The 25751-nt window shown below is 62.6% G+C and overlaps 1 protein-coding gene across 2 annotated transcripts; it reads right to left on the bottom strand.

Annotated features, from left to right (window-relative positions):
• TMEM201 (transmembrane protein 201) lies at positions 1 to 24411 on the bottom strand. 2 transcript variants are annotated; one of them, XM_030879281.2, is made up of 11 exons: positions 24245 to 24411; positions 17272 to 17392; positions 16419 to 16613; positions 15016 to 15192; positions 13511 to 13863; positions 12823 to 13026; positions 7271 to 7503; positions 5116 to 5187; positions 4139 to 4438; positions 3190 to 3327; positions 1 to 2037 (listed from the first exon to the last, which is right to left on the bottom strand). In XM_030879281.2, exons 1-11 carry the CDS (start codon positions 24355 to 24357, stop codon positions 1940 to 1942), a joined length of 2004 nt encoding a protein of 667 aa, XP_030735141.1. In that variant the 5' UTR covers positions 24358 to 24411; the 3' UTR covers positions 1 to 1939. The 2 variants fall into 2 exon arrangements, with proteins under 2 accessions (XP_030735141.1, XP_060139369.1); XM_060283386.1 differs by lacking the exons at positions 1 to 2037; positions 3190 to 3327; positions 4139 to 4438; positions 5116 to 5187 and adding an exon at positions 5197 to 6764.
• Between the last annotated feature and the right edge of the window lie 1340 nt (positions 24412 to 25751).

Genomic DNA, 25751 nt, shown 5'->3' on the forward strand with positions numbered 1-25751 from the left:
TTTTTTTTTTTGCTTTTGTAAAGAAAAATAAGGTTGTGTTTTTTGTTTGAAAGAAAACGTAAGTCCGCCCTCTCCCCGCCCAGCCTCTCCCCTGCCCCTGAGGGGTGCTAGGACCACCGGCCCTGGGCAGGAGGGGCCAGGCGGGCCCAGGCGCGAGAGGAGGGGGCTGGGCACTCAGTCAGGGCTTCCTCAGAGCCAGAGAGGAAGGGTATTCGGGAATGGAATTTGGCTTGGTTAGGCAAACAGTAAAATTAAAAAACTCGACGGCCACGCCCACAGTACGAATGGAGGCCAAGAGGCACCACCTCCGAGTTGGAACCATCTCTGGCAGCTGGAGTCTGGGACGTGGCGTGGCCCCTGGCCCCCAATCCCCCTCGTTCTGGGGTGAGGGGTAGGGCAGGAAACAGTAGCTCTCAGGAGTGGGGGGATGTCAGAGCAACCTCCTTCCCCACATGGTAAAAAAAAATTACTAAAAAAGCACCCAAAGCTTAATAAAACTAAACCTCCCCGGCAGGGAGGACTGGGGGCATCCTGCTTCCCAGCAGAACGCCTTGCCTGGCAAAAATGTGTAAAAAAATAAAATTAAACTTTATCCCTGAATGACAGAGTGAAGGCCCTTCCCCTGCCGTCGCGAGCCTCCCCACACGAGTCTCAGAATTCACAGAGGCTGCTGCTTCCTCCTGAAGTGGCACGAACGCGTGCACTGACACACGCACGAGTGTGCACGCACACACGCACACACGCGCACACACACACACAGCCCCACACCTGCGTCCAGGGCCCAGGGCAGCGGGACGGGGATGCTGACACCCACAGGCAGTCTCTCATTCCTCACGGCATCTTGAGGGTCCCTGTGCCAGACTGAGACCCACCCTTCCTCTTCTCGGGGGCAGGATGGGACCCCAGTACAAGGGCAGGTGTAGGGGGCAGACCTGCCGTATCGGTCGGAAGGGCAGTGGCAGGACCAAGGGGCGTGGGGTAGGAAGCAGGCTGGCCACAGTGGCCTGGAGACAGAGATCGCGCTGAGCCCACCGCGACAGCAGAATGCTGAGGGTGGGCGTGAGGGTCCAGTCTCATCAGAGACCTGCAGGCTGAGGGGGTCAAACAAGGCCCCTGTGGACAGTGCATGAGGGAGGGGCCTGGAAACGGGGCGGGGCGGGCCCTGGGTAGTGCTCTCACGGCTGCAGGGCTGCTGCCAGGGAAGGTCACCAGAGGTAATAAAATGGGGACACAAGCAGGGAGAAGTGAGTCTGGGGGGTGGTGCTTACATGAGTCCAATTGGGCCCCTGAGACCCAGGAACTCTGAGGGGCCCTGGGCAGGAAACTCACCTGCCCGCCCAGGAGAGCCAGAGGGAAGGCGTCACCCACAGCCCACAGGAAGGGGCAGGACAACGGCAAAAGATGCCAGCCCTCAACGGGGCCTGCCAGGGGAGGTTTATCCTCCACCCGGCTGGAGACCTCCCCTCCCTCCTCCCCCAGGGAGCCTGAGGCGGCCCACGGGACAGAGGGGTACAGTACGAAGATGTAATCACAGCCCGCGGCTGCGGGCTCAGGGCCACAGCTCCTGATCCCGTCACAGCAGTCGTGGCGTTCCCGCCAGGCAGGGCTGGATGGTGGGGAGGGACCCCAGGGTCATGCAGCCCCTCGGGGACCCCTGGCTTCAGGATCAGAGCGTCAGCACCAAACACACAACTGATGTCAGCCAAAGAGGTGGGCGGGGAGGGCTGGGACCCCCAAGACCATGCCCAGCCCCGCAGTCTGTTAGGTGGGGAGAAGGCTTCCGGGAACAGGGCTCCCTCTGGCGAGGTCCAGGGCCCTGGAGAAAAGGGCGGAGGCGGCAGCCCCTCGAGGAGGGCTGAGGCCGGCAGTGGTGGAAGCGGCATGCACCTGGGCGCACCCTCCGAGATTCTCTGGGTGCCGGGAGGCTGCGGACCGCGGGTCAGCGCAGGCTCTGGTACAGGTAGGCCGAGGTGAAGAGGGCGTTGACAGTCAAGCTCACGGCCAGGAGGCCCCGGATCAGCGAGGGGGCTAAACGACCTTCCAGAGAGAAAACGAGAGACCTGTGAGCAATGTGGGGCTGAGGCCCCGCCCCCAGGGAGGCTCTCCTGGGCTGAGGCCCCGCCCCCAGGGGGGGTGCTCCTAGACTGAGGCCCCACCCCAGTTCTTTCGGGGCACCCAGACGCCTCTCCATCTGAAAAGACCCAGGAACGTGGGGTCACTTAGTTGGATTCTGACTCCTTTTTTTTTCGGCTGTGCCCCGCAGCTTGTGGGATGTTACTTCTCTGACCAGGTATTGAACCCGGGCCCTCAGCAGTGGAAGCGGAGTGCTGACCACTGGACCACCAGGGAATTCCCAAGTCCTGACTCCTTGAAGATGCCTCTCTTCCTGACCCTGTGCCACCAGGCAGGTCCCGGGCTAGGGTGGTACACACCTGCACCTTGCCATGGGGTACACCAGCTTTACAGACAGGACAGGACGAGTACCCTGCCCAGGCCTCAAAGGCGGTAAGCTGCTGACTGGGGTCCCCCACCCCAAGCTGATGCTGCTGGGTCACATCCCAGACCCCACCTGATTTGGGAGCAGCGCCCATTTCCAGGAAAATCCTGTCAACATACACGTCTCCCACCCACCTGGAGGGGGCACCAGGAGCCGACCGCTGGGCTTTACACTGAACTGGGATCTGACGTCACAGCCCGCCCCCATCCCACAAGCAGAGGAGCCAGGATTTGAACCCAGGCAACTCAGTGCCCTGCACAGCCTGCAGCCTCTGCACTGGCCCCAGGGCGCCCACGCTGACACCCTCCTGGGGAACTTTCTCCAAATGTGAAAGTGTTCTGCATCTGTTCTGTCCAGTCAAGCAGCCACAGGCCACACGCGGCAGTGGAGCGCCTGCAATGCGGCTGGTGCAGCTAAGCAAGTAGATTTTTATTGTTGTTACATTTTAACTGTTAGGTGTAAACAGCCGCCTGTGGCCAGAGGCTCCTGTAAGAGCGCAGATGCAGACCCTCATCTGAGTGGGGATGCTGCCACAGACGGGGGCCAGGAGGCCTCGGGTGGGCCGTCTCACCCTCTTCTGTCACCCAAGAGCCCTCGAGGGGCTGTTCTCGGACAGCTCTCAGGAGGCGGCTGCAGACCTGGAGACCCCGCGCTACCCTGCCCCCCTCCCGCACGTCACACGGGGTGCAGACCTCGCCAGGTGGGGGCCTCCTCCGCGCACCCTCTGGTGGTGGTGTCCACCACACAGGAGGACGACCGGGACGAGTCGTCCTCTTTCTTGATAGAGCGGCTGCTGCACGTGCTGCCCCCCTCCGGCGCTGACTTCATGTCTGCAGGGAGAAGGGGCGTTTCAGTGGGAGCTCATGGCTCACCCCCAGGGACAGACGCGGGGCAGCTCCACCTCCAATCCCAGGATGGTCCTCAGATGTGGCCGGCCAGCCAGCCCTGCCGGTCCCAACTTGCTCGGCCCGCCCCAGGCAGTGGGCAGTGGGAGGCCAGGTCCTCATTCAGGTCCTGTCTGTGTAGCTGCCATGAAGGGAGCTGGCTTTAGATCAGGAGCAACAAACTCAAACACCGCCAGGCGGTAGAAGACGACGGCCACAAGCGAGGCTGTGGAGGGGGCAGGTCGGTGGGGCAGGGAGTGGCAGAGGCTGGGGCGTGGGACCTCAGCCTGCCCTTCTACCTGTCTGGCCCAGCGTGGCCAGATCTTCTGATATAATACGAGACACAGGAAATCCACACATTCATGTGAAAGTTCTAGATTTTAAAGGTTGAGGCCTAATTTTAAAAATTCTAAAATGCTTTGCGGAAAAACTTCATTTGAGCAAAACAAAAACATCTGCAACCAGATGCGGCCTGATGCATTTCTGACCATCCCAAGGGACAGAGGAGCCTCCAGGTCAATTGCAAAAGAAGAAAATAAAATCAGCCAAAAAAGGGCAACGTCCTGGAGGGTTCAAGGTCACCAGAAGCCAGGTCAGCCAGGCCAGGGACTTGGGAGAGTGGCCACACAGTCAGATAAGAGCCAGGACAGGCCCCGTGTGACCTCTTGACGGTGTCCCCACCGCTGCACACTGACCAGAGGCCTCCCACGGCCCGCTGGGCTCTCCTGCCTCTGAGAGGGCGGTCAGAGGGCCGTACCCACGCTGTGCCTCGTGTCCCGCGCCGGCTGCCTCTGCGGGACGGCGGGCGGCTCGATGGTGAAGAGGCTGCCGTTGCGGGGCGAGTGTTCATCGGAGCTGCTGGGGGTGTTAGGGGCCTCCCCGGGGGGCGATGGGAACAGCAGCAGCTTCTGCCCCTTCAGGTTGAGCCGGGCAGGGCTGATGAGCGGCCTGCGGTGGCGCAGGGAGCCAGAGCTGGAAGCCACGGAGCCAGCCACGGAGGGCGCTGGGGAAGGGACGGGGGAGGAGGGGCAGCTCCCCGACAGCAGAGAGAAGTAATCTGGAGGGTGGGAGGGTGACAGAAACAAAGATGACAATATCGTGTCAACGTCTGCTCTGGTTATAGGACCGGCTGTGGTCCTGGGGCTCTTTCCTGTATTGACCCAGGGAGAAAGGCGAGGCTGGGCCTAGACTGGGGGGCAGAAGGGAGCCCTGCTGAGGACTGAGGTAGGAGGGGCCTGCACCCCACCAGGCACCCGAGAGAGGGGAGAGGATCCCGGAGCCTCAGCCATGCCCCCTCTGCCCCCTTCCCCCTGACTTCTATCCAAAGCCCCTGGTTCCTCCCTCAGCTGAGAGCAAGGCCTGGGGAGAAACCAACCCTGGAGACCTGAGGTCAGCGACCCTGAGCCCCGCTGACGCCGGCACCCCCAGTGCCGCCTCCCTCCGTCACCACTGTAAGGACAGCAGCATCGCAGCTGATCCTAGAAACTCTCACGCCCACTGCCCGGAAGAGGAGACTGAGGCACAGGGCGTGAAGCACTTGCCCAGGGCTGCACAGCTGGGAGGCACAGGGTTGGGGTTTGAACGTGACCCCCTCTGGGGGCCCGTCTGACCCCAAAGCTCACGCTCAATGCGGCTGCTGTCCCGCCCTGCACACGCTCTGGAAACGCCGGCCCATGCGCTGCCCTGCCTCAGGCGGCTTCCCGGTCACTCCTCTTGGCGTTCTGTCCTCCTCACCTGAAACCGGAACCTCTCTGGATCGGGACACCTGAGACGGTGGGCGGCTCCCACTGAACAGATACCCTGAGTCTGGAGAGGAAAGAGAAAGGCAACACAGGTCCCTGCGGAGACAGGGCCCCGGCTCCAGCCCCCTCCCCCCCTCGCTCTGCCAAGACCGTCACCGTGTGGAGTTTTCACGAGGGCACGTTCCCGCCTCGCGGATGAGGAGGCCGAAGCCCACAGCAGGCTGCACGGGAGGTCGCGTCCCGGTACCTGACCTGCGCCTCCTTTGCTTCAGCCGTTTGGAACCCTGCCCTGCTCCACTAACCCGTCGCCTGACCCCCCGCGCTGGGCCTTGGTGCGCAGAGCCCGCTGCCCCTCCCTCAGCCAAGTGCACCCCAAGGGCAGGGGCTCCATCTCACGAGCCCCTTGGTCCCCCAAGTGCCCTGCTGACAGCCGAGCGTGGAGAGAGCCGGCGGCCTCCACGCGCCCGCGTGGGGGCTGCTGCCCCACTGCCCCAAGGGCTCTGAGGGGTCCGTCGGCCACAGAGCCCCGCCTGCCCCTTCCACCCACCGGTCCGGGGACACAGACCCAGGTCAACCCCCAAGTGACTGTGTGAGGATGGCCACGTGGCCCAAGCACAGCCCGAGTCCTTTCGAGAACTGGGGAGGGGCCTTCCTGCTGGGGCTGAGCTGCAGGGACGCAGGGGTGAGGCCTGCAGCGAGAGGTGCAGAGGCCAGTAGAGCAGAGAGAGAGACGGGAAGACGGACCTGGTACTGCGCCCGCGCCCCGGACCACCAGGGCCTCCTGACACCTGAGCCAAGGACCCGCCCCAGCAACGGAGACTCCGGGATCCCACCTGAGACCAGCCTGCGTTCCACAGAACTGCTCTGCCACCCTCGGGGCAGGGGGCCTCCTGAGCCCTTGCCTCGGGCCTCCCAGGGCAACCCGGAGGCTGCCTGTTGACACAGAGAACACTCTTCTGGGGAAGGGCCCAGCTTCCGGGCCCTCCAGGTCCCTGGGTCCAGGGCATTCCATGTCCACTCTGCTCCCCTCCCCCTGGCTCCAGCTGCTGTTCACGGAGGGCCCGCAGAGGCCCTGTCCGTCAGCCCCAAGGCCTGAGCTGGGACTCGCCGGCCACGGGCTCAGGAACTCTGCTGAACAGCCATTTCCAGAGGAGGGCAGGCGGCAGCCACCCTCTGCCAGCAACACGGCTCACATTCGGTGACACAGAAGTCCCTGGAGTCCAGGTCTCCGTACGGCTCGGGGCTCTCACCCCTTCGATCCCAGCCTGAAGGCCTCAAACACTACCCACCGCTCAGCTCACGAGCTGTGTCCAGCGAGCCGTGTCTCCTGCACTGTGGCCCACCCTCTACCTACGAGGATGCTGGACTGCACACAGCAGACGCTGGGCGAGTCCCGGAGGGAAACAGGTCCAGAGGGGTGTCGGACTGGAGGGGGAGCCCCCTGCTTGGGGGAGCTGCTCAGGGGCTTAAGAGAGACACTGCACGTCAGCAAGCCCGGCTTAACCAAGATGCCGCCCACCTTCCTAGAGGCTGGATCCTGCCGCACAGCCCCGCACCCCAGGCCGCACCCCGAGGGTGAAGCAAACCCCGTGGGCACCGGGTGGCTTCCCAAGGTGAGGAGGGTCGTCACGGAAGACCCTGCTGGGGAAGGGGAGGGATGAGACAAAGCCTCCGGTGACAGGGACCAGGTGCTGGTCACTCCGGGGCTCCATAAATGTAGCAGACCTGAACCGAATCCCTGCCCTGTGGACCACACAGGAAGGCCAGGGGCAAAATTCCCAGTCCCCAGAGTCTCAGAACAACGGCAGTTAATAATAACGGTGAGAACGGTGATAAAAGACAGAACCCCACGGGAGGGGACACGGACCCACCGGCTGCCTAAGCACTTTAAATCCACCACCCGGTTTAACCCTCACGACCACCCATGGAGTGGGTTCCACCACTGGCCTCAATTTTGAGGGCAACTGAGGCTCAGCATGGTTAAGCCCCTTGGCTAAGGCAGCCCGTGAGTGGACACAGCAGGGTCTGAACCCAGTTCCGCCCGTCTCTAAGCAGAAGCACCACCACCCACCTCGGGCTCAGCCAGAGTCCCCGAGCCCGGCTGTCCCCAGCCCCGCGCTGCCCACCACGGCCCGAGCGCCACCTACCTGCTCGCGTCAGAGAGGGGATGGTTCCCAGTGAGAGGGCCCGGCTGAGGCGGCCGGGCAGCGAGGAGGGCGAGGCCCGGCGGGGAGACCGGAACAGCTGCTGGTTGGCAAGTGGCAGGAAGCCGGGCGGGGCGGGGATGAACAGAGCCGGCGAGGGGCCTGCAACGCCTCGGCAGGGGACGGCCAGGCTGGGGCCGGCGGGGAAGAGGCCGGCAGAGTCTCCCGGGAAGTACCTGCGAGAGAGAGCCCAGCGGGCATGGGAGAGGGGACTGGGTCAGCCCCGGGGGCCCCCGGAGCGGCCTCCGCACGGCGGGCCCCCTCCCCTCCCACGGTGCGAGGTGGGGCACGAGTCGGGGTCCCAGAGGAGGCGTGTGTTAGTTGCAGCAGAAAAGCAGTCCGACCACATTCACGCCATTAGGAGCGGGTGGCTGGGAGGCGCCAGCGTGACCCACCCCTCCCGGCATGCCCCCTCCGATCCCCTCAGCCTCACAGCAAACTAGGTCCACTACGAGTCTCGGTATTAAAGTGACACTGTCGCCCTCACCAGCCTCACGCCAACCCTTCACCTCGAAGCAAAAAACGCCCAGCCCTGCGCTGGCCGCTCAATTGGGCCGACGGCCTTGGGCTCCTCCGCGCCGCTACCCGCTTGGTGCCCAGAGCCTCCCGGCAGCGGCCGAGCTCGGGGAGCCCCTGCTCCCCAGGGCCCGACCCTGGGAGTCCTGCCGCTGCCCTCTGGTCTCAGACACTCCTCGAAAGCCCCTGGAAGAGCGGGGCGGAAGGCAGCCAAGCTTGGGAATCTCAGGGAAGAGGCTCTGGCCGGACACCAACTTGAACTTAGAAAGACCCGTAACGATCGCAAGGCTGCCCGAAAGACGGAAGGTGACAGTGTCTCTTTAACTCGAGAACGGTACAGATCACACGACAGGACCCGGTGGCCCCAAGCCAGAATGTCAACCATGCTTCTGATTAAGGCAACCGATTACAGAGGGGGAGGGACAGAGACAGTTAATACATGATTAGTCCGCCGTCTGGACGGAGCTGCGGGAGGTCCAGCCTTACCTCGGTCCCCAAGGGACAACTGAGCCCATGGATAATGTGCCGACGGACGGGCAGGCTGGCTCAGTCCCTGCAGCAGAGCCGGGGGGCTGCCTAAGGTACCCACCCCGTGCCCACCGCGACCTTGAGCTCGGGCACCGCTGGCCAATGTCTCCACGCCACTGATTTCCCTATTTCTCATCTCTTTAAACAAGTTTTATGAGGAAAGCGTGGGGTCAGCTGACGCCCTCCTGGAGAATCGCGTGGCCTCCTTAAAGCCTTCCAAAGCACCAGGAAACCACCTGGACTTCAGAACCAAAGCCGGGGCCCAGTGTCTGGGGGACACGGGGAAATCAAGCAAATCTACGGCAGAGCCTGGGCAACCTGGCTGGCCCCAGGCTGGACGCGCCTGCATTCCACCCGCTGACCCATCCTGCCTAAGCCTGTCTGACCCCTACACCTCCTTTCCCCCAAAACGCCTGCGGAAGGTTCTGCCTCTAAACACAAGATACGATTTTGTGCTGTCATTTTAGAATGACATACCGTTTGGCAGGACAGACGACCTTGAGGAGTGGCCTGCAAGGTGGGGGGACACTCAGCACGACAGTGAAGGGCGGTGAAGGTGCGCTGGGACCTTTGGCCAACTCGCTCCAATCACGCACAAAGCCCCGCCCCCTGCTGGGGCCTGCACCTCCCAGAGGACCCCGTCTGCCCTGTGCAGGAGCAGCCTGATGAGGGCGGGGCACGTGGGCCATGGGGGCGGGCACGCCCGGGCCCTTCCAGCGGGCGGCAGCGCGACTCTGCCTGCGCTGGGCTTCCTGTGCCGCCCCACCGGGCAGCCCACAGGCCAGGCCAGGCCGCGAGTCGGCCGAGGGCCACCTGCAGTAATCGGCAAGTAAGAGGAGAGGGTCCAAGTCAGGCTGCAGGTTTCAGAGGTGGCCAGCTGGGCCCAGGAGAAGCTGGGTCTTCTCAGCCCTTTCCTACGCTTCCCAGATCCTGCTCACACCTGGCGCTGCCCCAGAGCTTATAACCTGAGTCTCTCATCCGCCCGGTACAGGTGTCCCAATCTCTGATGCTACTAAAAATGGTGGCGCCGAGGGGGAGACGGTTCTGTGGTCTGACCCTCTCACCGGGACATGCAGTGGCATCACTCAACTAGCAGATCCTTGTGAAGCGCCAAGCGTGAGCCCTTGTCCTGGTTCCGCAGAAGACAGGCCCCAGGAGGCCCCTGTCAAAGGAGCCCCATCTCCGCCAGGCTCCCGAGCGCTGCACGGGGACCGACACTTCCTCTGGCGAGGCCCGCCCAGACCGCCTGTGCCTTCAAATCCCATCTCAGAGAGGCCCCGGCCCGGATCCAAGTCTGTGTGTCTGCCGGGACACAGGGGCTCCAGCGAGGGGGCAGGCGGCTGGCTGCACTGCCTCCCATCTGACACTGAGGGGGACCTTTGATTTTCCAAGCCAACCCCAGGCCAAGCCGGGAACAGGAGAGAGGACTGCATTTTAAGCAGCAGTTTATGGAGACGAGAAGCACGAGCCAGCAGGGCGCCCGAGGATGGTGGGCCCTGAGCCACTTGGTGCCCACGCTGCCAGCTCCCAAACCTGGCTCTGGTGGGCACCCCCGTCCCCCGAAGCCCCCGCCCCCAGCACAGAAGCCTCTGAAGGAACGTGAAAGAAAAAAACCAGAAAAGACGTGGTGCCTGACGCCCACCGGTCAAAGCAGGGCCCCGGAGGCATTTATTGAAAATACAGCATCAAAAACACTACATCTATGGCCGGGAGTTGCGGTTACAGTAATTGGAGGATCACTAGACAATCATCCACGTCTGCACAAGAGAGGACGGGACACTCGGTGACAGCTGCAGGCAGAAGGGACACGGGCCCCTCCCGGCAGGCTCCTGGGCACGCGTTACGAGTGAGCCTGCTCGGCCTGGGGCGGGGACCCCAGAGCTGGAGGGAGAAGACGGCCCCTTGATCCCAGATGGTGACTGTCGTCCCCAGCGGAGGGGAGAGAGGCCCCAAGCAGGGCCGACACGTTCCCAGGTAATAAGCCACGATCCCAGTGGTGCCCGCACTTCCTCAGCTGTCGCCAGTAATGTCGGAAGGTGCTGGAATATGCTCTATGTAATGAAACTTTAAGGGACAGGTGGGTGATTTTAAAACATCACACCAAACACTAAAGAGGCCAGGAAGCCTTCCTCGATGAGCTCCATCTCAGTGACATGAAGGTGTCTTTCCGTCCCCACTAGAGGGCAGGAGCGACATCTGCTCAGCAGGCTCCTGGCCAGCAAGAGAGCTGGTTAGGGTTGTTATAAATAATTTAACTTAAATACACACGTACACACAGATGTCCTGCTTCTACTCAACACCAAGAAAAACAGTAATTAGCATCGCGCTGCCAGCTTCCTTGAGAACGGGAGATTCCAGAGGGCAGGGCACGCACAGCCAACAGACACTGGCTCCCTGCCTGGCGCCCGCCGCGCCTTTTCCCCGAGGCCGGCGGCCGGCCAGCCCACTCCCCCTCTGCCTCGCCAGCGCCCTTCCATCTCACGCTCCACCCGGGCGCTCCCCACCCGGCCGGCGAGGGGTGAGTGGCGAGGGGTGGCCGCCTCGGAGCCCGAGAACCCGAGGACGGAGGGGCCTGGGCACGACTCCTGTTCCCCGGGGGCTCTGCGAGGGGCCTGAGCCGGGCACGCTCCACCTGCCCCTCAGGCTCAGCCAGCTGGCCGCCCTTTCCTGAGTGTGACCCGCACATGCGTGTGATCCGCTCTTGCCTTCCCTGGGCTCCCATGTGTACAGCGGAGGGGCTGGCACACTTGGGGCCACACCTGGAGGGGGCTCGTGCCTGCAGTGAGGAGTTGCAGGACCCAGGGCCCTGGAGGGGCGCACGGCCTTGGTCCAGCCTCCTGCCACGGCCCTGGGAGGGCAGCCCCCAGGCTGGGAACTGCCTCCAAACGTGGACGGCACGTCAGCCTCCAGAGCACATCCACACCAAGGTCAGCACTCAGGGGCCCTGGAGAGGGGTCCAGCTCTCCACCCACAGGCAGTAAATAGGCTGGCACAGCAGGGCCTGGCCCAGGGAGAGCGAGGCTGAAGGCCTGTGGGGTCTGCGGCTGCCCTACAGGGAAGTGGGAAGCAGGAGCTGTGGTGCCCTCCCTGAGGGGCTCTAGGGGCCAGGAGGAGGGCAGTGACAGGCCAGAGAGGGACAAGGTGACAATGACCTGGTGTCATGGGCCTGCGTGTCCCTTGGGCTCCTTACTCCAGGCTAACCTTGGGCAGTTGGGACATTTCCCAGGCATCATGCTGGAGGAAGGGGGTGAGAGGAGGAAACTGGGGACACCCCTGGTATGGGGGGAAGGGAACAGGGCCAACGAGAGCAGTTCAGGTCCCGCACTGCCTGCCAATCAGGGCCGCCTTGGCCCAGGAAGCCTGAACCCCAGTCCCTGCAGGGAATGAGTGGAGGGCTTGGCCATAACGGTTGGGGTCCTGCCTTTCGAGGGCAGAACCCAGGGGCTTCCCAGGAGAGTGGGCAGAGTGTGTGTGCCCAGGTTCTGCCTATCTGGCTCACAGTGGTGCCCAAAAGATAGAGGAGTAAAGGAGAGAGTATTTAGACCTTAGACCTCCCCCCAGCCTGGGCCAATTCTCACCACGGCCTGGCTGTTAAGATACCTGCTGACTACAGGAGAGGCAGGATTTCCTCCTGTCCACCTTGAGAAAGGCCTCCCCCCACACACTCATGGTCAAGGCCTGTCTGAGCCTAAGAACTGCACTCTCCATTCCTGGGGAAGGAGGCTGAGGGATAACAGGGTCTCAGAGCAGGGAACCCAGGGGGCAGCCCTGTCTCTTCCTGGTTTCACCAGCTCCACGGGGCTTACAGGGCAACGGGCAGGACCAAAGGGACAGACCAGAGAAGCGACGGTGGGACGAGGTAGGGGACTCTGCTCTGGCCCCGGCTCAGCACCACCTGCCCATGCCAAGCAGCCCACGTGGTCAGGCCATGCGGCCAGGGCCCACCCTGCAGCCACTACCACCAACCCATGTCAGGGGGCCCAGAGGCGGGGCAAGGTGAGAGGAGAAGCAGGCAGCAGGCCTGCAACCCTCTTCCCGTGGTGTCAGAGCCAGGAAAAGGGCTGTGGCCAGTGTGGGGTGCCTGGAGCTGCCAGCAGGAAGCCACGGGTCAGAGGCAGGCAGCATGGGCGCTGCCCGTGTTCCAGGCTCAGGACGGTGAGGGGGTCTTTGGCCAGAGAGGTGGAGGCAGTGAGCAGCTAGAGAGCACTCGGTGGGCTGGGGGCCTGGGCTGGGGAATGGCTTGGTGGAGCCAGAAAGGAAAGGGGGGCAGGCCTGACTCCTCGGGGAAGTGGAGGGGCTGGGCCAGGACCGGGGGCCCTAGGCTGGGCAGGGCCGGAAGTGAGGCAGGTAAGAAAGATGCAAGACAGAGGGGCACTGTCTGCGCTGCGGGCAAAGCCCTGGGCCTGTCCGTCCGTCTGTCCTCCCCCCGCAGTCACTGCTGCTTCTCTGACCTTCGGGGCCGGAATCTCCGTGGGCCCGTCGCCTTCCTCGTGGCCACGGCTGCTGTGAAGCCCACCAGGCAGCACAGGGACGTGGTGCTGAACTTGAGCGTGTCCAGCCAGCTGGGCGAGGCAGCCTGCAGGTACTGCTCGGCCAGGTGCAGCGCCAGCAGCAGGGCCCACAGGCCAGTGGAGAAGGCGTCGATCCTCCGGAGCCTGCGGGGAGAGCGGGAGTGAGGGCCCAGCGAGGCGGGATACGGCGACCCCTCCCACTCTGCCACCTTCATCCACCCCCAGCCCTGCTCAGAGGACAGAACCCAGGGCCATGAGGAGAGCGTGGGCCTCTGAATGCCGCTTCCAACAGTTACAGGCCGCATGACTCCGAGTCAGTGCTTCTCTGAGCCTCAGTGTTCTAGTCTGTACGATGGGGCTAAGAAACCTCCCTCAGAGTCACTGGGAGATGATGTGGACACCGTTCGGTACAGGGTCTGCAACCGCACGGGGAAGCAGAGCAAAGGCCCAAGGGCGCCCACTCGACCCTCCAACAGCCCGTGAGCCAGGTTATCGTCAGCCGACTGTGCAGATGAGGAGTCTGAGGTGGAGCAGCGAGGCGGTGTGGCCCCAGTGGCCCCTCAGAGCCCCGCCCCTCCAGCCTGGAGCTTTGCTCCCACCATGCCCCACCCGCCTGCCCCCCACGCACCTGAGGCGGCCGGCCAGCAGCATGGCCAGCAGGCAGGTGAGCAGGCCCAGCCCCACGACGCCCATCTGGTGGCTCTGCCCAAAGGCCCAGGCCTCGTGCAGCTTCTCCGCCGCATGCTTGGGCAGCAGGCCCAGCAGCTGCCGCCAGCCCTCGGCCCCAGGGGCTGTGCTGTTGTCAGGCGGGGCCGAGCCATTGCTACCAGGTGGCAGGGCCGGGGGCAGGGGCGCCCCCGGGGCAAAAGGGTTGCTGGTGCCGTACAGCGCGGTGGTCAGCAGGAAGGCGCAGGCCAGGAAGGCGAGGGCTCGGAGCACGATGACCTGGAGTGGGGCCTTCACCACGGACGAGCAGAAGCTCTGGGGGAGGGAGGGAGGGAGGGAGAGACTGGTCGGCAAGAGGGACAGAGCCACCGACACCCATCCTGGTGCCCACTCTGTGCACAGGGGTCTGGCCGGGGCCCACCTGCCGAAGAACCCACCAGTTCCTGATGATCAGAGACGCCCTAAATTCTCACACCCTCTTGGCTTTGTTTCTGGTTCACCACTGGGTCCCATTACTCTGTCTCACTTCTGGGCCGTCACCCCACTGCGAGCTCCTGTGTGGGGAAGAGCTGTGCTGCCACATTCTCTACAGAAATCCTTTTGAAGTGATGATGACCTCTTCTTTCAAGTACGTTTTTTTCAATCGTTTTCAAATTCTCATAAAAAATTCCTACTGTGGCTCTAACTGGAATTGTAATAAGTATACAGATAACTCTGGCCAAAATTAAGCTTAAAAAAACAGCAGTAAGTTGTTCAGTCTGGGAACACGGTGGAGAGGAGGAAAGCAAGGGTCAGAGCATCCCACTGTGCAAGTGGGCGTGTGGCTGGCGCGTGGCTGTGTGGTCGGGGGCCTGGCTGCAGACTGGAAACCACACACCAACCAGTCAGCGAGATGGCCACAACCAGAAGGCACCTCCGGGGACCCAGGGGGTGGGTGGGAGTTTCTTTGGGGAGGATGGATTTTACTTCTAAACCCACTTGCTACTTATATCACATTTTTTTAAGCCAGGATATTCCAGCATCTGAGTACAGTGATAAAAATTAACAATGGTTTTAGCCAGCCAGTCCTGGGCTCAAATCCTGGTGACACCACACACCAGGTACGTGGCCCTCTGCGAGTGACTTAACCTCCCCAAGTCTGGTTTCCGTGGCGCCTTGGAGAGCACCCACCACGAAGGCGCTGGGAGGAACCCACACAGGTGTTGGCAGGTGCCCAGGCTCAGCAGGGCAGCTCAGAAACCCCTGTCACGCACGCAAATAACTAACATTCTCCTTAGGACCCCTGCTCCGCTCCGTGTCTGGGGACAGGTTGGGATGTGGCCCCACGGGACAGTTGCTGCCCCAGGGAAAAGGGCCTCAGCTCTGCAGAGCTGCCCCCCAGTCACTGGCCCAGCCCTCTGGGAAGGGGTTTCCTGCACAGACCCCAGGGCTGGGATGCCTGGAGTGCCCCATGGACGCCCCTCGGACCTGCGTGTGCGTCTGGTCGGCCTCCCGGCGCTTGAACTGGTGGCTGAGCAGCAGGGCGCGCAGCTGGCGGTTCTGGTGCTTGATGTAGTGCTCGACGGCCGCCTGGCACGGCCGGCACAGCTTGTACATCTGCTCCAGGTGGTGCCGGTACACCTCGATCTCCTCGTCATATCTGCCCTGCGGAGGGAGACAGAGGCTCAGGGTCTCCAGGGGGCGACCGTGTGCAAGTCGTCCCCAATCTGCACCTGCTTCCCCCGCTGCCCAACAGGACAAACGGCTGGGAATAAGGGGCCCCCAGAGGCCGGGACACAGCAGGGCCCTCAGCTGACAGCAGACACTCCAGCCAATTCTGTCGCTCCGAAGGACGCACGTTGAGGCCAGAGTCTGGGACGTGGCCCCTGCTTCAGGCCCTGCTCCCGGACTCCAGAGCTCCAGGAAGGCAGGTGACCCACGGGGGAAGGTAGCTCTGGGCTGACACCACCTGGACGCGGGCAGATGGACAACCCAGAGGTGGGGCTGCCTCCGCCCTTAAGCCCAGTGGTCTAGAAGACACCGGAGAGCCCCTGGCCGGGCCAGGGCCCTAGCAGAAACCAAAGGGCCTTTACGTTTCAGGAACAGCCCAGGAGACTCGAGTCCCCTCCCACACCTCCTCCCCCAAGAGACGCAGCAACAGGCCCCTCCCTCCCTGCTTCCAGGGGAGGGCGGGAGGGTTATCAGTTTCATCTCTTGCTGGGACTGAATGTGCCAGAAGAGGTGCCCTGGCTGCCTCATCGCACATGCCTGCCCTTCTCTCTGCAGCCTCCCTGCCTCTCCCCTCCCAGCCCCAGCTCACCTCCATTTCCCTCCCTCCCCCACTCCCAGGCTGGGCCTTGGGAAAGTCAGTGTCTCTGGGCTTCAGCTGGGATTTTCTCCTGAGGTCACAGAACCCCCAGACTGGTTGAGGTGACACCAGCTAGATGACAAGGCTGCTGGGCTCCACGGTGGACCCGGGGGAGGCAAAGCCCTAACACCAAGCCTCTCGGCAGCACCTGTGTCCCCTCCTCTCCCACAAGCCGGGACATCGTCTACCAACTCCAGAGCAAACTGCCCGCCAGCCAGTGGCTAAGACTGACTCAGAGGGACACGGACAGGATGGTCCAACAGGGCCCCAAGCTGGAGCCCAAGGACCCTACCTCCCCCTACCCCGGGACAAAGCCCTCTGGGCTGGCAGGAGCTGGGCTTTCCACGATGCTCCCAGGCTTGGGGCCCCCAGAGCAGTGACACGAGACAGAAAGAGCGAGAAGCGAGTGGCAGCTGAGATGGACTAGATCACACACGCGGAACACAGGGCCAGCACGGGGCTGGGGTGAGGAGGGGCCTCCCCTCCACTGCTCGAACCCACAGCCCCTCCCACACCCGCTCACCTCGTCGCGCGGCGAGAAGGCGGCCAGTTGCTTGATCTTGGTGGTCTGGTGGTGACTGCACCGCCGGCACAGCAGCACCTGGCTGCTCACCCACTGCGGGGGCTGCATGGGGGCTCGGGGGCCGGGCGCCCCGCTCACCACGTGGTTCAGGTGCTCCAGGTACTGGGCGGGGATCGGCTTGTTGTAGTCGCCGTTCTGGGGGGGGAGGAGGACTTGAGTCAGGGGAGCCCCTCCCTACGGGCAAGAGCCTCCCCACGGGTTCGGGCCAGGCGCCGGACGGAGGGCCCGCGTGCCCGCACTCCACGGAAGTGGACCGCTAACACTCCCTTGCTCTACGTGCAACGCAGAAGCTCTTCTTCCAAAAACACTTCACGGGAACCCCCAACACAGGAGATACGCTGAGGGTGCAGCCTGGACCCCGCCCCTGCCCACACTCCCGCCTGGTGTCCCTCCTCAGGACCCAGCAGGGGCTGGCACAGGGGTCGGCCAACTCTGGCGGTGGGCTGGCTGCCCACGTCCGTGAGTAAAGCTTTCCTGGGCTTATTCACAGCCACATGCGCTCACACGTCTGTGGAGGCTCTGCAGTGCCGAGTGGTCACAAGAGACCGTGCGGCCTGCAAAGCCTGAACCCCTCACTGCCCGGCCCGCAGAGAGCCTGCTGACCCCGGCCTGGGGCAAGGCAGAGACTGGGCTTCAGAGCCAGAATGATCCGGGTCTGAACCCAAACCTGCCAGTTTCAGAGCTGGGACTTTGCCCAAGTCACCCTAGCTGCCCGAGCCTGTCTGCTCCTCCTCAAAGGAGGGGCCCAGGGTCAGGGCCCAGGGCCCGCAGGTCCTGGATGGGAGGGCCGCACCTCCTGGAAGCCGTTGTACTGTTCGCAGTGGGGGCAGTCCCAGCAGTTGCGGTTCCCATAGGGCACCACCGTGTCCTGGTTGCAGAACCAGCAGTTGACGACAGTGTGTGTCGGCTTCATCCTGTGGACGAGCAGAGTGGAATCAGCGGGAAGACCTCCGTACCCATGTGACAGGAGACCAGGGAGAGCATGTGGGAAGCGGGATGGGGACCCCAAGCTGGAGATGCAGGCAGGCGGAGGAGGACAGGACGCTGTGTGTCCAACGGCAGGACCTGGGCTTCTCCTTGGCCTCTGAGGCCAAGCCTCCCCCGAGCTGGAGAGGCACCAAGAACCCAGGGCCAGCCAGGCCACGGGGCCGACAGGGACCAGGCTCTAGGACCACCCTCCACCCCCCGCAAGGCCCGCAGACCTGGGCCTGTTCCCAGGATGCGGAAATGGTGCTCCCTGGGGAGTTTCCAGAGGGAAGGCACCTCCTGGGCTTCACAGAAGTCCCCAGGAGAGCGAGGGCCAAGGAGGCCAAGGGGTAGGGACTGCAGAAGGCTGCTCAGCCTGGGGCCACCCCTCCCCAGCAGGGGGACAGGACAGGCTGGCCACAGTGGCCCTTGCCAGCCACATGTGTGCTGACAGGTGGGGTGTGAAGGATAATCCCAGCCCAGACACCGACAGATCTGTGCTCTAGGGCCGTCCATCCATCTCCCTGGCTGTTGGGGGTGTGTGTGTCGAGGGGGTTGGGGAATGGACATGGCAACTACCAAGCAAACCCCTCTAGTCCCAAGAATCTAAAACAATGTGGGCGACAGGTGGCAGCTGCAAGCAGGACCCTCGGGTCCTGGCCTTGCCACTCCTGTCTCCCTACTCACCCCCAGAGTCCACCTCCAGCTCTGGGGGTGCCGCCTGGGCCTTCGCTGGGATGGGCAGCCATACCACACACGGACACCCCTACTGTCCACAGGACAGCACGGCCCCAACCTTCTGCGAGCCAGAGCCCCTGGCTCTGCCACCTTCTCCTCTCCCAGCCTCGGCCCGCATCTGCAAAGTGGGAGCGATCACAGAACCAGGGCATCTGCGTGTTACAAGGACCCAATGACACAAGACACGTAAAGGTGCTTCGCGACGCAGGGCGCTGGCTGTCACTACCCTGTCCCCGGGACTGTCAGGGGCCTGGAAGAAAGGCTGGCCCCCCGGGAAGCAGAGCTGCTGCTTCTGACACTGCTGATGCTTCCCGGCCTTGCCCTTCCACTGTCCGTGGGCAGGTTACTAGAGTTCTCCAAGCCTCAGTCTTCTCACCTGTCGACTGGGGACAAGACATGTCAAGTGTGGGAAGCGCTTACAGTGCCCAGCTAAATACCCATAAATGACAGCTTACATGGGGAGGGCAGGGGAGGGGAGGAGGAAGCCCGGACAGAGACAAGGACATGAAACCAGACCTCGCAGGGAAGGGTCCCAGGGTCCACAGAGGGCACCTGCAGCTCCAGTTCAGGCCAAGGGCCTCAGAATGGACGACAAGGGACCGCACGTCTTCAGCATCACTGAACCACAGGGCAAGGCCCAGAAACAGCAGCACTGGGCAGCGCGGCTCGTGGTCATGGTGTGGCCTTTGGGGAAAGTCCTTTCTTTATCTGGCCAAGGGGGATAATGATAATCTCTGCCCACAAAAGGCTGCCGAGGGGCTCGGACGGAAGGCACCTCCTGGGCTTCACAGAAGTCCCCACCCCAGGAGAGCAGCTGCCACCTGTCGCCCACATTGTTTTAGATCCTTGGGACTGGAGGTGTTTGCTTGGTAGTTGCCACGTCCATTCCCCAAATGAGGGAATTCAGGAAAGTGCTGAGCTGGGCAGGTGATCAGCGGAGGCATTTTGACAGCTTCACCGGGCTTCAGGCAAAGAGCAGTGGAAGGAGGCGGCTAGCGGTATGGGAACCTGCTCTGCTGAGAAGCCGGCACTTGGCTTTCTCTTTGTTAATCTGTACCTGCTTTACAGGCTTCTCTGTTAGAGTGCACAGTGCTGCGTCCAAAGGGGTGATGAGGCAGGCCGGAAAACCTCTCCCCTCTGCCCCCAGGTCCTGCTGTCCTCGTGATGGGTCCCTCTGCCCCCTTCACCCCAGAAGCTCACCGCACCACACCCCGCCTCTGGAAAGAAGCCAGCAGGAGAGCTGGCAGCCCACGAATAAAGAGAGATGGGAAGGGAATAAAGACGACCGGTGGCAGGCGAGCAGGAACTGAAGCTTTGGGCCAGGGGGCCAGGGGGCCAGGCACGAAGCCCCTCCCGCCCAGGAAGTCATCATTTCTACCCTGAACCTCCAGCTCTGTTGCTAGGGAAGTGAGCCTGGCCTGGAAGGAGGTGGCAGGAAGGGGAGGCTGGGGATACGTCCTGGTCCCTGGGCCAGCGGCTCTGGCTTGGTAATCCCTGCCCAGGGTTGGCGGGGTGAGGGTCCTCTCTCGCGGACAGGGCAGCTGCCTGCCACCTTGGCCAGATGGGGTCCCCGCGCCAGGAAGTCACCTCCCACAGCTCCCAAGGGGTGAGCCCTGAAAGCGCGTGCAGGCCTGTGAGCGGCAGACGGACCAGCAAAGCTACGGGGAGCTGGGTGTGAATGTCGGCTCCCCAAGCACCAGCGCCGCTGCCGCCTGCCGGAAGCGCCACGCGTCAGACACGTGGATGAAGTGACTCACATTCGCGGGCTGCGCTTGACGGCTGACCTCACAGCTCGTACGTACTGTCCCCACAGCCACGGCGCGGGCCTGGCCTATGGGCCTGCACCCACCTCTACCAGGCCTGACGCAGGAGCCCTTGGGTCAGCCTATTCTGCGCCCGCTTAGCCGGGGCTCTGCTGCTGCTCAGGGAAAAGGCCCTCCAGCCTGCTCCCCTCCTACCCCTCACCCGCTTCTCCCGCAAGCCAACAACCTCCATCCCCAGTGAGGCTCTGGGTCAAACCACTCTTCGTGGTGGACAAGATCTGAGGGGACAAGACAGAATGTCCCTGTGACACAGGCAGGAGCAAGTTAGGTGGGTCCAGGCCAGGCCACCTCAGGTGGAAGGCTGGGCCCCAGAGGGTGAGCGGCCGGGAGGGTCTGGAAGGTACTCACCCAGCTCCTGCTACCTGTGTGCTGAGCTCTCTCAGGCTCTGCGGGGGTTGGAGGAGGCCTGAGGCAGCCAAGGGCAGGATGGGCCCCTGGGGGGGAGCCAGGGGCAGCTGCATGCTCTCGAACCGTCCCTCCACAAGCCCCAAACCCACAATGGGGAAGAAAAGATGAACACAGGCCCCCAACAATGGTATCACCCCCTCGGCCCCACACACGGACAGCTAGTTACAACAGAGCTCATGCCCTGGCATCCCGCCGTGCCCTACAGGTCTGGTGGGAGCGGGGGGTGTCAGTTCTAGCCCACCACTGGCCCACCTCTCTGAGGGCTGCAGCTCCAGGCCCTCGGTCCAGGACCCTGCCAGGGGGTGGGCACCTGCTGTGAGCCCAGCACTGTGCCACATGGAAGAGACACTGATGGGGATCAGTCCCTGTTGGGGGGCTGGGGGGGGGGTGCTCAGAATCTGGGGGAGGCCCATGCGTCCACCAGTCTCTGCCAGGCCCTGAGAAGTTCCCCGAGAGGGTCTGGCACACAGCCTGTGACCCTGGGCACCACGTGCTGGCCTGGCGGGGTCTGGAAGATGGTCTCTGAGAGTCAGGTTGGTTCCCTTGGGGGCCGAGAGGTCAGCCTCCAGCAGGGCCCCGAGGGGATCCCAGGATAGGCTCATAGGCGAGGGGTCCTTGTCGGACCCCACACGGCTCCTCACTTGCTCCTCTGTGCCCTGAGTGTTGTCCGATCCACCAGAGAGAATCCAAGGAGCAGGCTCCTGGGCAGCGGGACAGCGGCACCAATGTGCAGCTCAGTGCCACCAGGACCCAGCGGGCCTCCAGCCGCCCGCGCCAGCCTCAAGGCGAATCACACTTAGGCCCACAGCAGTCCAGCCAACACCAAGACAGAAAGCCCGGATCCGCCCTCGGTGGACCACACCGGTCCCTCAGCACAGCGCCGGCTGGGCACACGCTGGATCGCAGGGAGGCAGAGATGAGCGAGGCTCTCCACTCCTGACCCGGACACAAGGACGAGAACAACGACCTCACAGGGCAGCTGGTGACAGGTGCAATAGGAGAGAGCCAACAAGTGGTGCATTTGCCGTCACCCTCAAGAACGGGTTTACCGGCCAGCAAGGCAAATGAGCAGGTGGCCCTCAAACAGATGGACTGCGGACAAGGGGGGCACCACCCGGCATGCGTGCGGAGAGCAGGGTCCCCCCAGCCAGAGTGCGCAGCACCAGGAGAGCCTGGCAAGAGGTGAGCGGGAACCAGGGACCCTGGACGCCAGGCCGAGGCTTAACTCTTTTACCTGGGAGGCTGCATCCTCTCTGTTCCCAAACACCAGAAAGTGGACAATCCGATAACCACCTACGGGGGCCTCCAGAGGTCTTGAGTAGGGATGTGATGGCAGGAGATGGATACGATGGCAAGCGGCAGAGCCTGGGGGTGGGAGTTTGGGTGGGGGAGGCACAGGAAGCCACCAAGACTTCCTGGGTACAGGGCGCGCCAGCCTGGGGAAGTGTAATTGGGGCTTCCACCTGGCCTCCTATGGGTGCAGAGTGACAGCCAAGTTGCTCAGTGAGGACCCAGAGCACGAGGCTTGGTTAGGAGCTGAAGGGCCAGAGTGAGGCAGGGCTCTGCCGTTTAGCAACTTGGTGTCATAGGGCAGGAAGCCCAATCTCCCTGGGCCTCTGTTTCCTCATCTGTAGAATGGGGCCAACAGCAGCTCCTGCCTCACGCCAGGTCATAACACACAGTCCGGTCAAGAGGACTCCGCGGGTGGGAAGCCAGGGTTGGCCCTGCCGGAGGCTCTGGGGACCGCAGCCCTTCAGAGAAGCAGGCTCTTCCCCCTGCTCCCCGGCCGATCCTCCGTCCAGGTCCCTCCATCGCTGTGCTGAGCCCCCAAACACCCAGCCGGCCAAGTCCATTTCCAGAAACAACTCTCCTCACATGCCCTCCCCAGGGTCATTCTAAACCCACGCTGTGGCCAAAGCCATTCCTCACTGTCACTGTTTCCCCCACAGAGGAGAAGGGCTCAGCCTGGTCTTGCTTCTGAATCGTGACAGTGGCTAATTTATGACCCCCAGACAAAAGCCAGCGCTCTGGTAGAATCTCAGAGCCTCCTGGGAAAGGGCTGGTCCTTCTCAATCAAAAGGTCCCAATGCCACACGACGACTCTGGTGTCACGCCACACTGGTACCCTCCTGGCTCCCCTCGAAGCAGCTCACCCAACACTGCACCAAGGCCTCAGACTCCTGTCTCCGGGAGCGGGAAAGCTGTGGCTGGCAGCCCAGGTGGGGAGACGGGACCCCCAGGAACAGCGGCAGCACAAGACGGGAGCTTGAGGCACAGTGAGCAAACCCAGTGCGAATCTAGCCACACCAACACAAGTGAGAGCTGCAAAGCCTGGACACAAGACCTGGCCCAGGCTCTGGTCCTTGGGCTGACATTCCCTGCCCCCGGTTAACTGGGAGGCAAACCGGGCTCTGGACACACCTCTGCCGTCGACACGCTCTGGGAATCTGAGCAACAGCAGGCGGCATGCACCTCTGCACCTCCGTTCCCTCGTGCATAAGATAACTGGTTTGAACCAGCTGGTCCGGCAAGCCCCTCCAGCTTCCAAATTTTGGGCAGAAGCTGGGACACGCAGAGCTGTGCGTTGTCAGGGACCCCTGAGGCCACCCCCTCCTCAGCCTGCCAGTCTGGCTCATCCTGCAGACACAGCTGATGTCCCTCCTACCCCTTCCTCCCCCAGGAAGCCTGTGACTCAGTCGCCCTCACTTCTTTTCCCTTTGGGTGAGAAGCAGTACACGGTGGTGGCTAAGGAAGAACAGACATGCCTTCCAGGTTCAAGTCCCAGCTCCCCCACTTGCTGCCGAGTGACCGTGGGCAAGTTCCTTCGCTTCTCCCACCTAAGAGCTGCGCTTCCACATCCCCTGCTGAAGCTACAAGCCCACCCATTCTGTCTCCAGAATGTTCTCACAACCCCACCTTTCTCCCCTATCCCCTGGGAAGGTGGATCAAGTGGGTTGACAGTGGGGCTGCCCCTGAGGTCCTCCTGAAGCAAGAGGCCATTAAGCTTTTATCCCTGACCATGGAGACCAGCTGTGCACAGTGGGGTCAGCATGATCTCGGAGCCAGGGTCGGGGGTGGGGAGCCGCCACTGAACCCGCTGGGCAGCCCAGCCCGGTTTAAACACCTCTGAAGTATGTCAGGCTTGCCTGCTCTTGGAGGCTGTGGAGCCCGGGGGTCAGGGATGCAGGCTCCAGGGTCAGGATACTTCAGCTCACACCCTGACTCGTCTAATTAATAACAATTTATGTAGCTCTTTTGTCCCTCAGCTTCTCTAGACAGAGCAGGGGTTGTGACTCTGAAATGGGCTTATGTGAGATTAGAACAACGCCCGAGACAGCGTATGCGGCTCAGAAACTACCGGTCGGTGTTCACGCGACCCAACGTGCCCCTGAGGACCAGGGATCGGGGCTCAAGACGGAAAGGAGCAAGGCCCGACCCCCGCTCGACGCTCCCGCAGGGTTTGGGGGCCCTGCAGACCCTGCAGCTGGGCCAGCGCAGATCTCCGCGGGGGAGGAAGTTCGTACGTCAAGCGCTGGCTGTCCCCGCCCGCCCCACATTCCTGGGGTCCCCCAACCCACTCCTCAGCCGCTTCCCGACTGGGGATCCCCAGTCCGGTTTTCCTTCCGGGGGCGGGGCGTGCACAGTGGGTCTCGGCGCGGGGACACACGGGCCGGGCCCCACCGCCGCGCCGCGGCCTCGCCGCGCTCACGGACAGCGAGGCGCGGGCGGCCCCGGAGCCGGCGGGCTTGGGAGGACAGCGGGCGGAGGGCGGGTGCGGGGGCAGGGGCGCGGGTGTGATACTAGCCGGCCGCGTGGGCCGCGCGCACTCACCTCCGTGCGATGCGGTAGAGCAGCACGCCGGCGGCGGCGCACGCCGTGACCCCCAGGCCGCCGGCCAGGCCGGCCGTTGGGTAGCGGGCCAGCAGCGCGCTCATTCCCTCCATGGCTCCTGGCGCGGGCGATGGGCTGTGGGCAGCGGCAGGCGGCAGGCGGTAGGCGGCGGCGGTGGCGCTGGCGGCTGGGCCGAGGGCCGCGGGCGGGACGCGGAGCGGCGGCGCGCGCCTCCTCCCGCCGTGACCTTCGCCGCTTTGTAGCCGGCGCGGGCCCGCCCCCTGACTCGGCGCGCTCCCGCCTCGCAGCCAATCGGAGCGTGGGGCGAGCCTGGTGGGCGGGGCGCCGGCGGAAGTCGCCGTACCGGCCAGAGCGCGCCCTCACGCGGCCGGAGGGGGGAGGTGGCGCGGGGCCCGGCCCGGCCCTTCTCCGCTCCCGCTTCGCTCGCCAGGCGCCCCAACTTCAGCATCCCGGGCTAATAAGTCTTTCCCCGGCTAGTCCTGTCTTCCCAACGCCTAGCCAAACCGGGCCTATGCGCGCGACGCTGTTTTACGGCAAGTCGGAGCTTCTTAAGCCGCTTCCACTGAAGCCACTCCAATGGTCAAAAAATTAGTTTGCAGAAACATGAACCCCGCCCACTCCTGCCATAGGGAGGAAGGTAACTAGATCATAGGACAGCCATGCTACGGAACGTAATTCAACTATTAGAATGTCAGAGCTATAGGTATTGGCCTAGAGGGATGAAACACTTAAAAAAAAAAAGCAACATGCACATTAATTTTGATAATACCTAAGTTTGAATAAACTCCTATAATATGTGTATGTTTATTGGAACAGACGATGGTTAACATTGAACTGCAAACAGCTACCTCGGGGGGGTGAAGATTCACTTCATGAAAGTGTTTTAGTATTATTGGTTTGTGCTAAATTACTTATATAACTTAAAAAAAAAAGAAGCTCAAGTTGGGAATATTTGTATTTAATTCCACAATATCTATTTCAGTGTTTCACAACTATTCGTGTTTTTTGAGGTCAACATTAGAATCCTTACCGTCCTGGACAGTGATGGGTGATTTAGCAGCAAACGTTTCCTGTTTCCTGTTGCTGGTTAATCTGTCCCACATCCTAGTCCTGTGCCTTCACCAGGAACTGCAGACAAGGGAGCAGGGCACGAAGCCTGGGCAGTGATGAGAGTCTGCCTGGACGCTCCACTTTCTTGTAAGTTAAGTGTCAGAGTAGAGGCTTTCCTTTGCTTCATTTCTGCTTTCACCACAAATGAATGAATAGCAGTGAAGCTTCCCTTCAAAATGTGAGGCGTTGTATTTAAGCACCGTTCTCTTTCCAAGGAAGATTGTCTGCAGAACGTCCCACTCAAAGGAAGGGCTCTGTGATCTATGTGGACAAAGAATGCACCCAACAGTTCTGTCCTGGGCATGGCTAGAAGCTCACCTTGACTGGGGTGGAATCGTAAGCCTTAAGTGAATGGAATGGAATGGTTTGCTGTACC

Source organism: Globicephala melas, chromosome 1, assembly GCF_963455315.2.
Source record: "Globicephala melas chromosome 1, mGloMel1.2, whole genome shotgun sequence".
NCBI lineage: Eukaryota > Metazoa > Chordata > Mammalia > Artiodactyla > Delphinidae > Globicephala > Globicephala melas.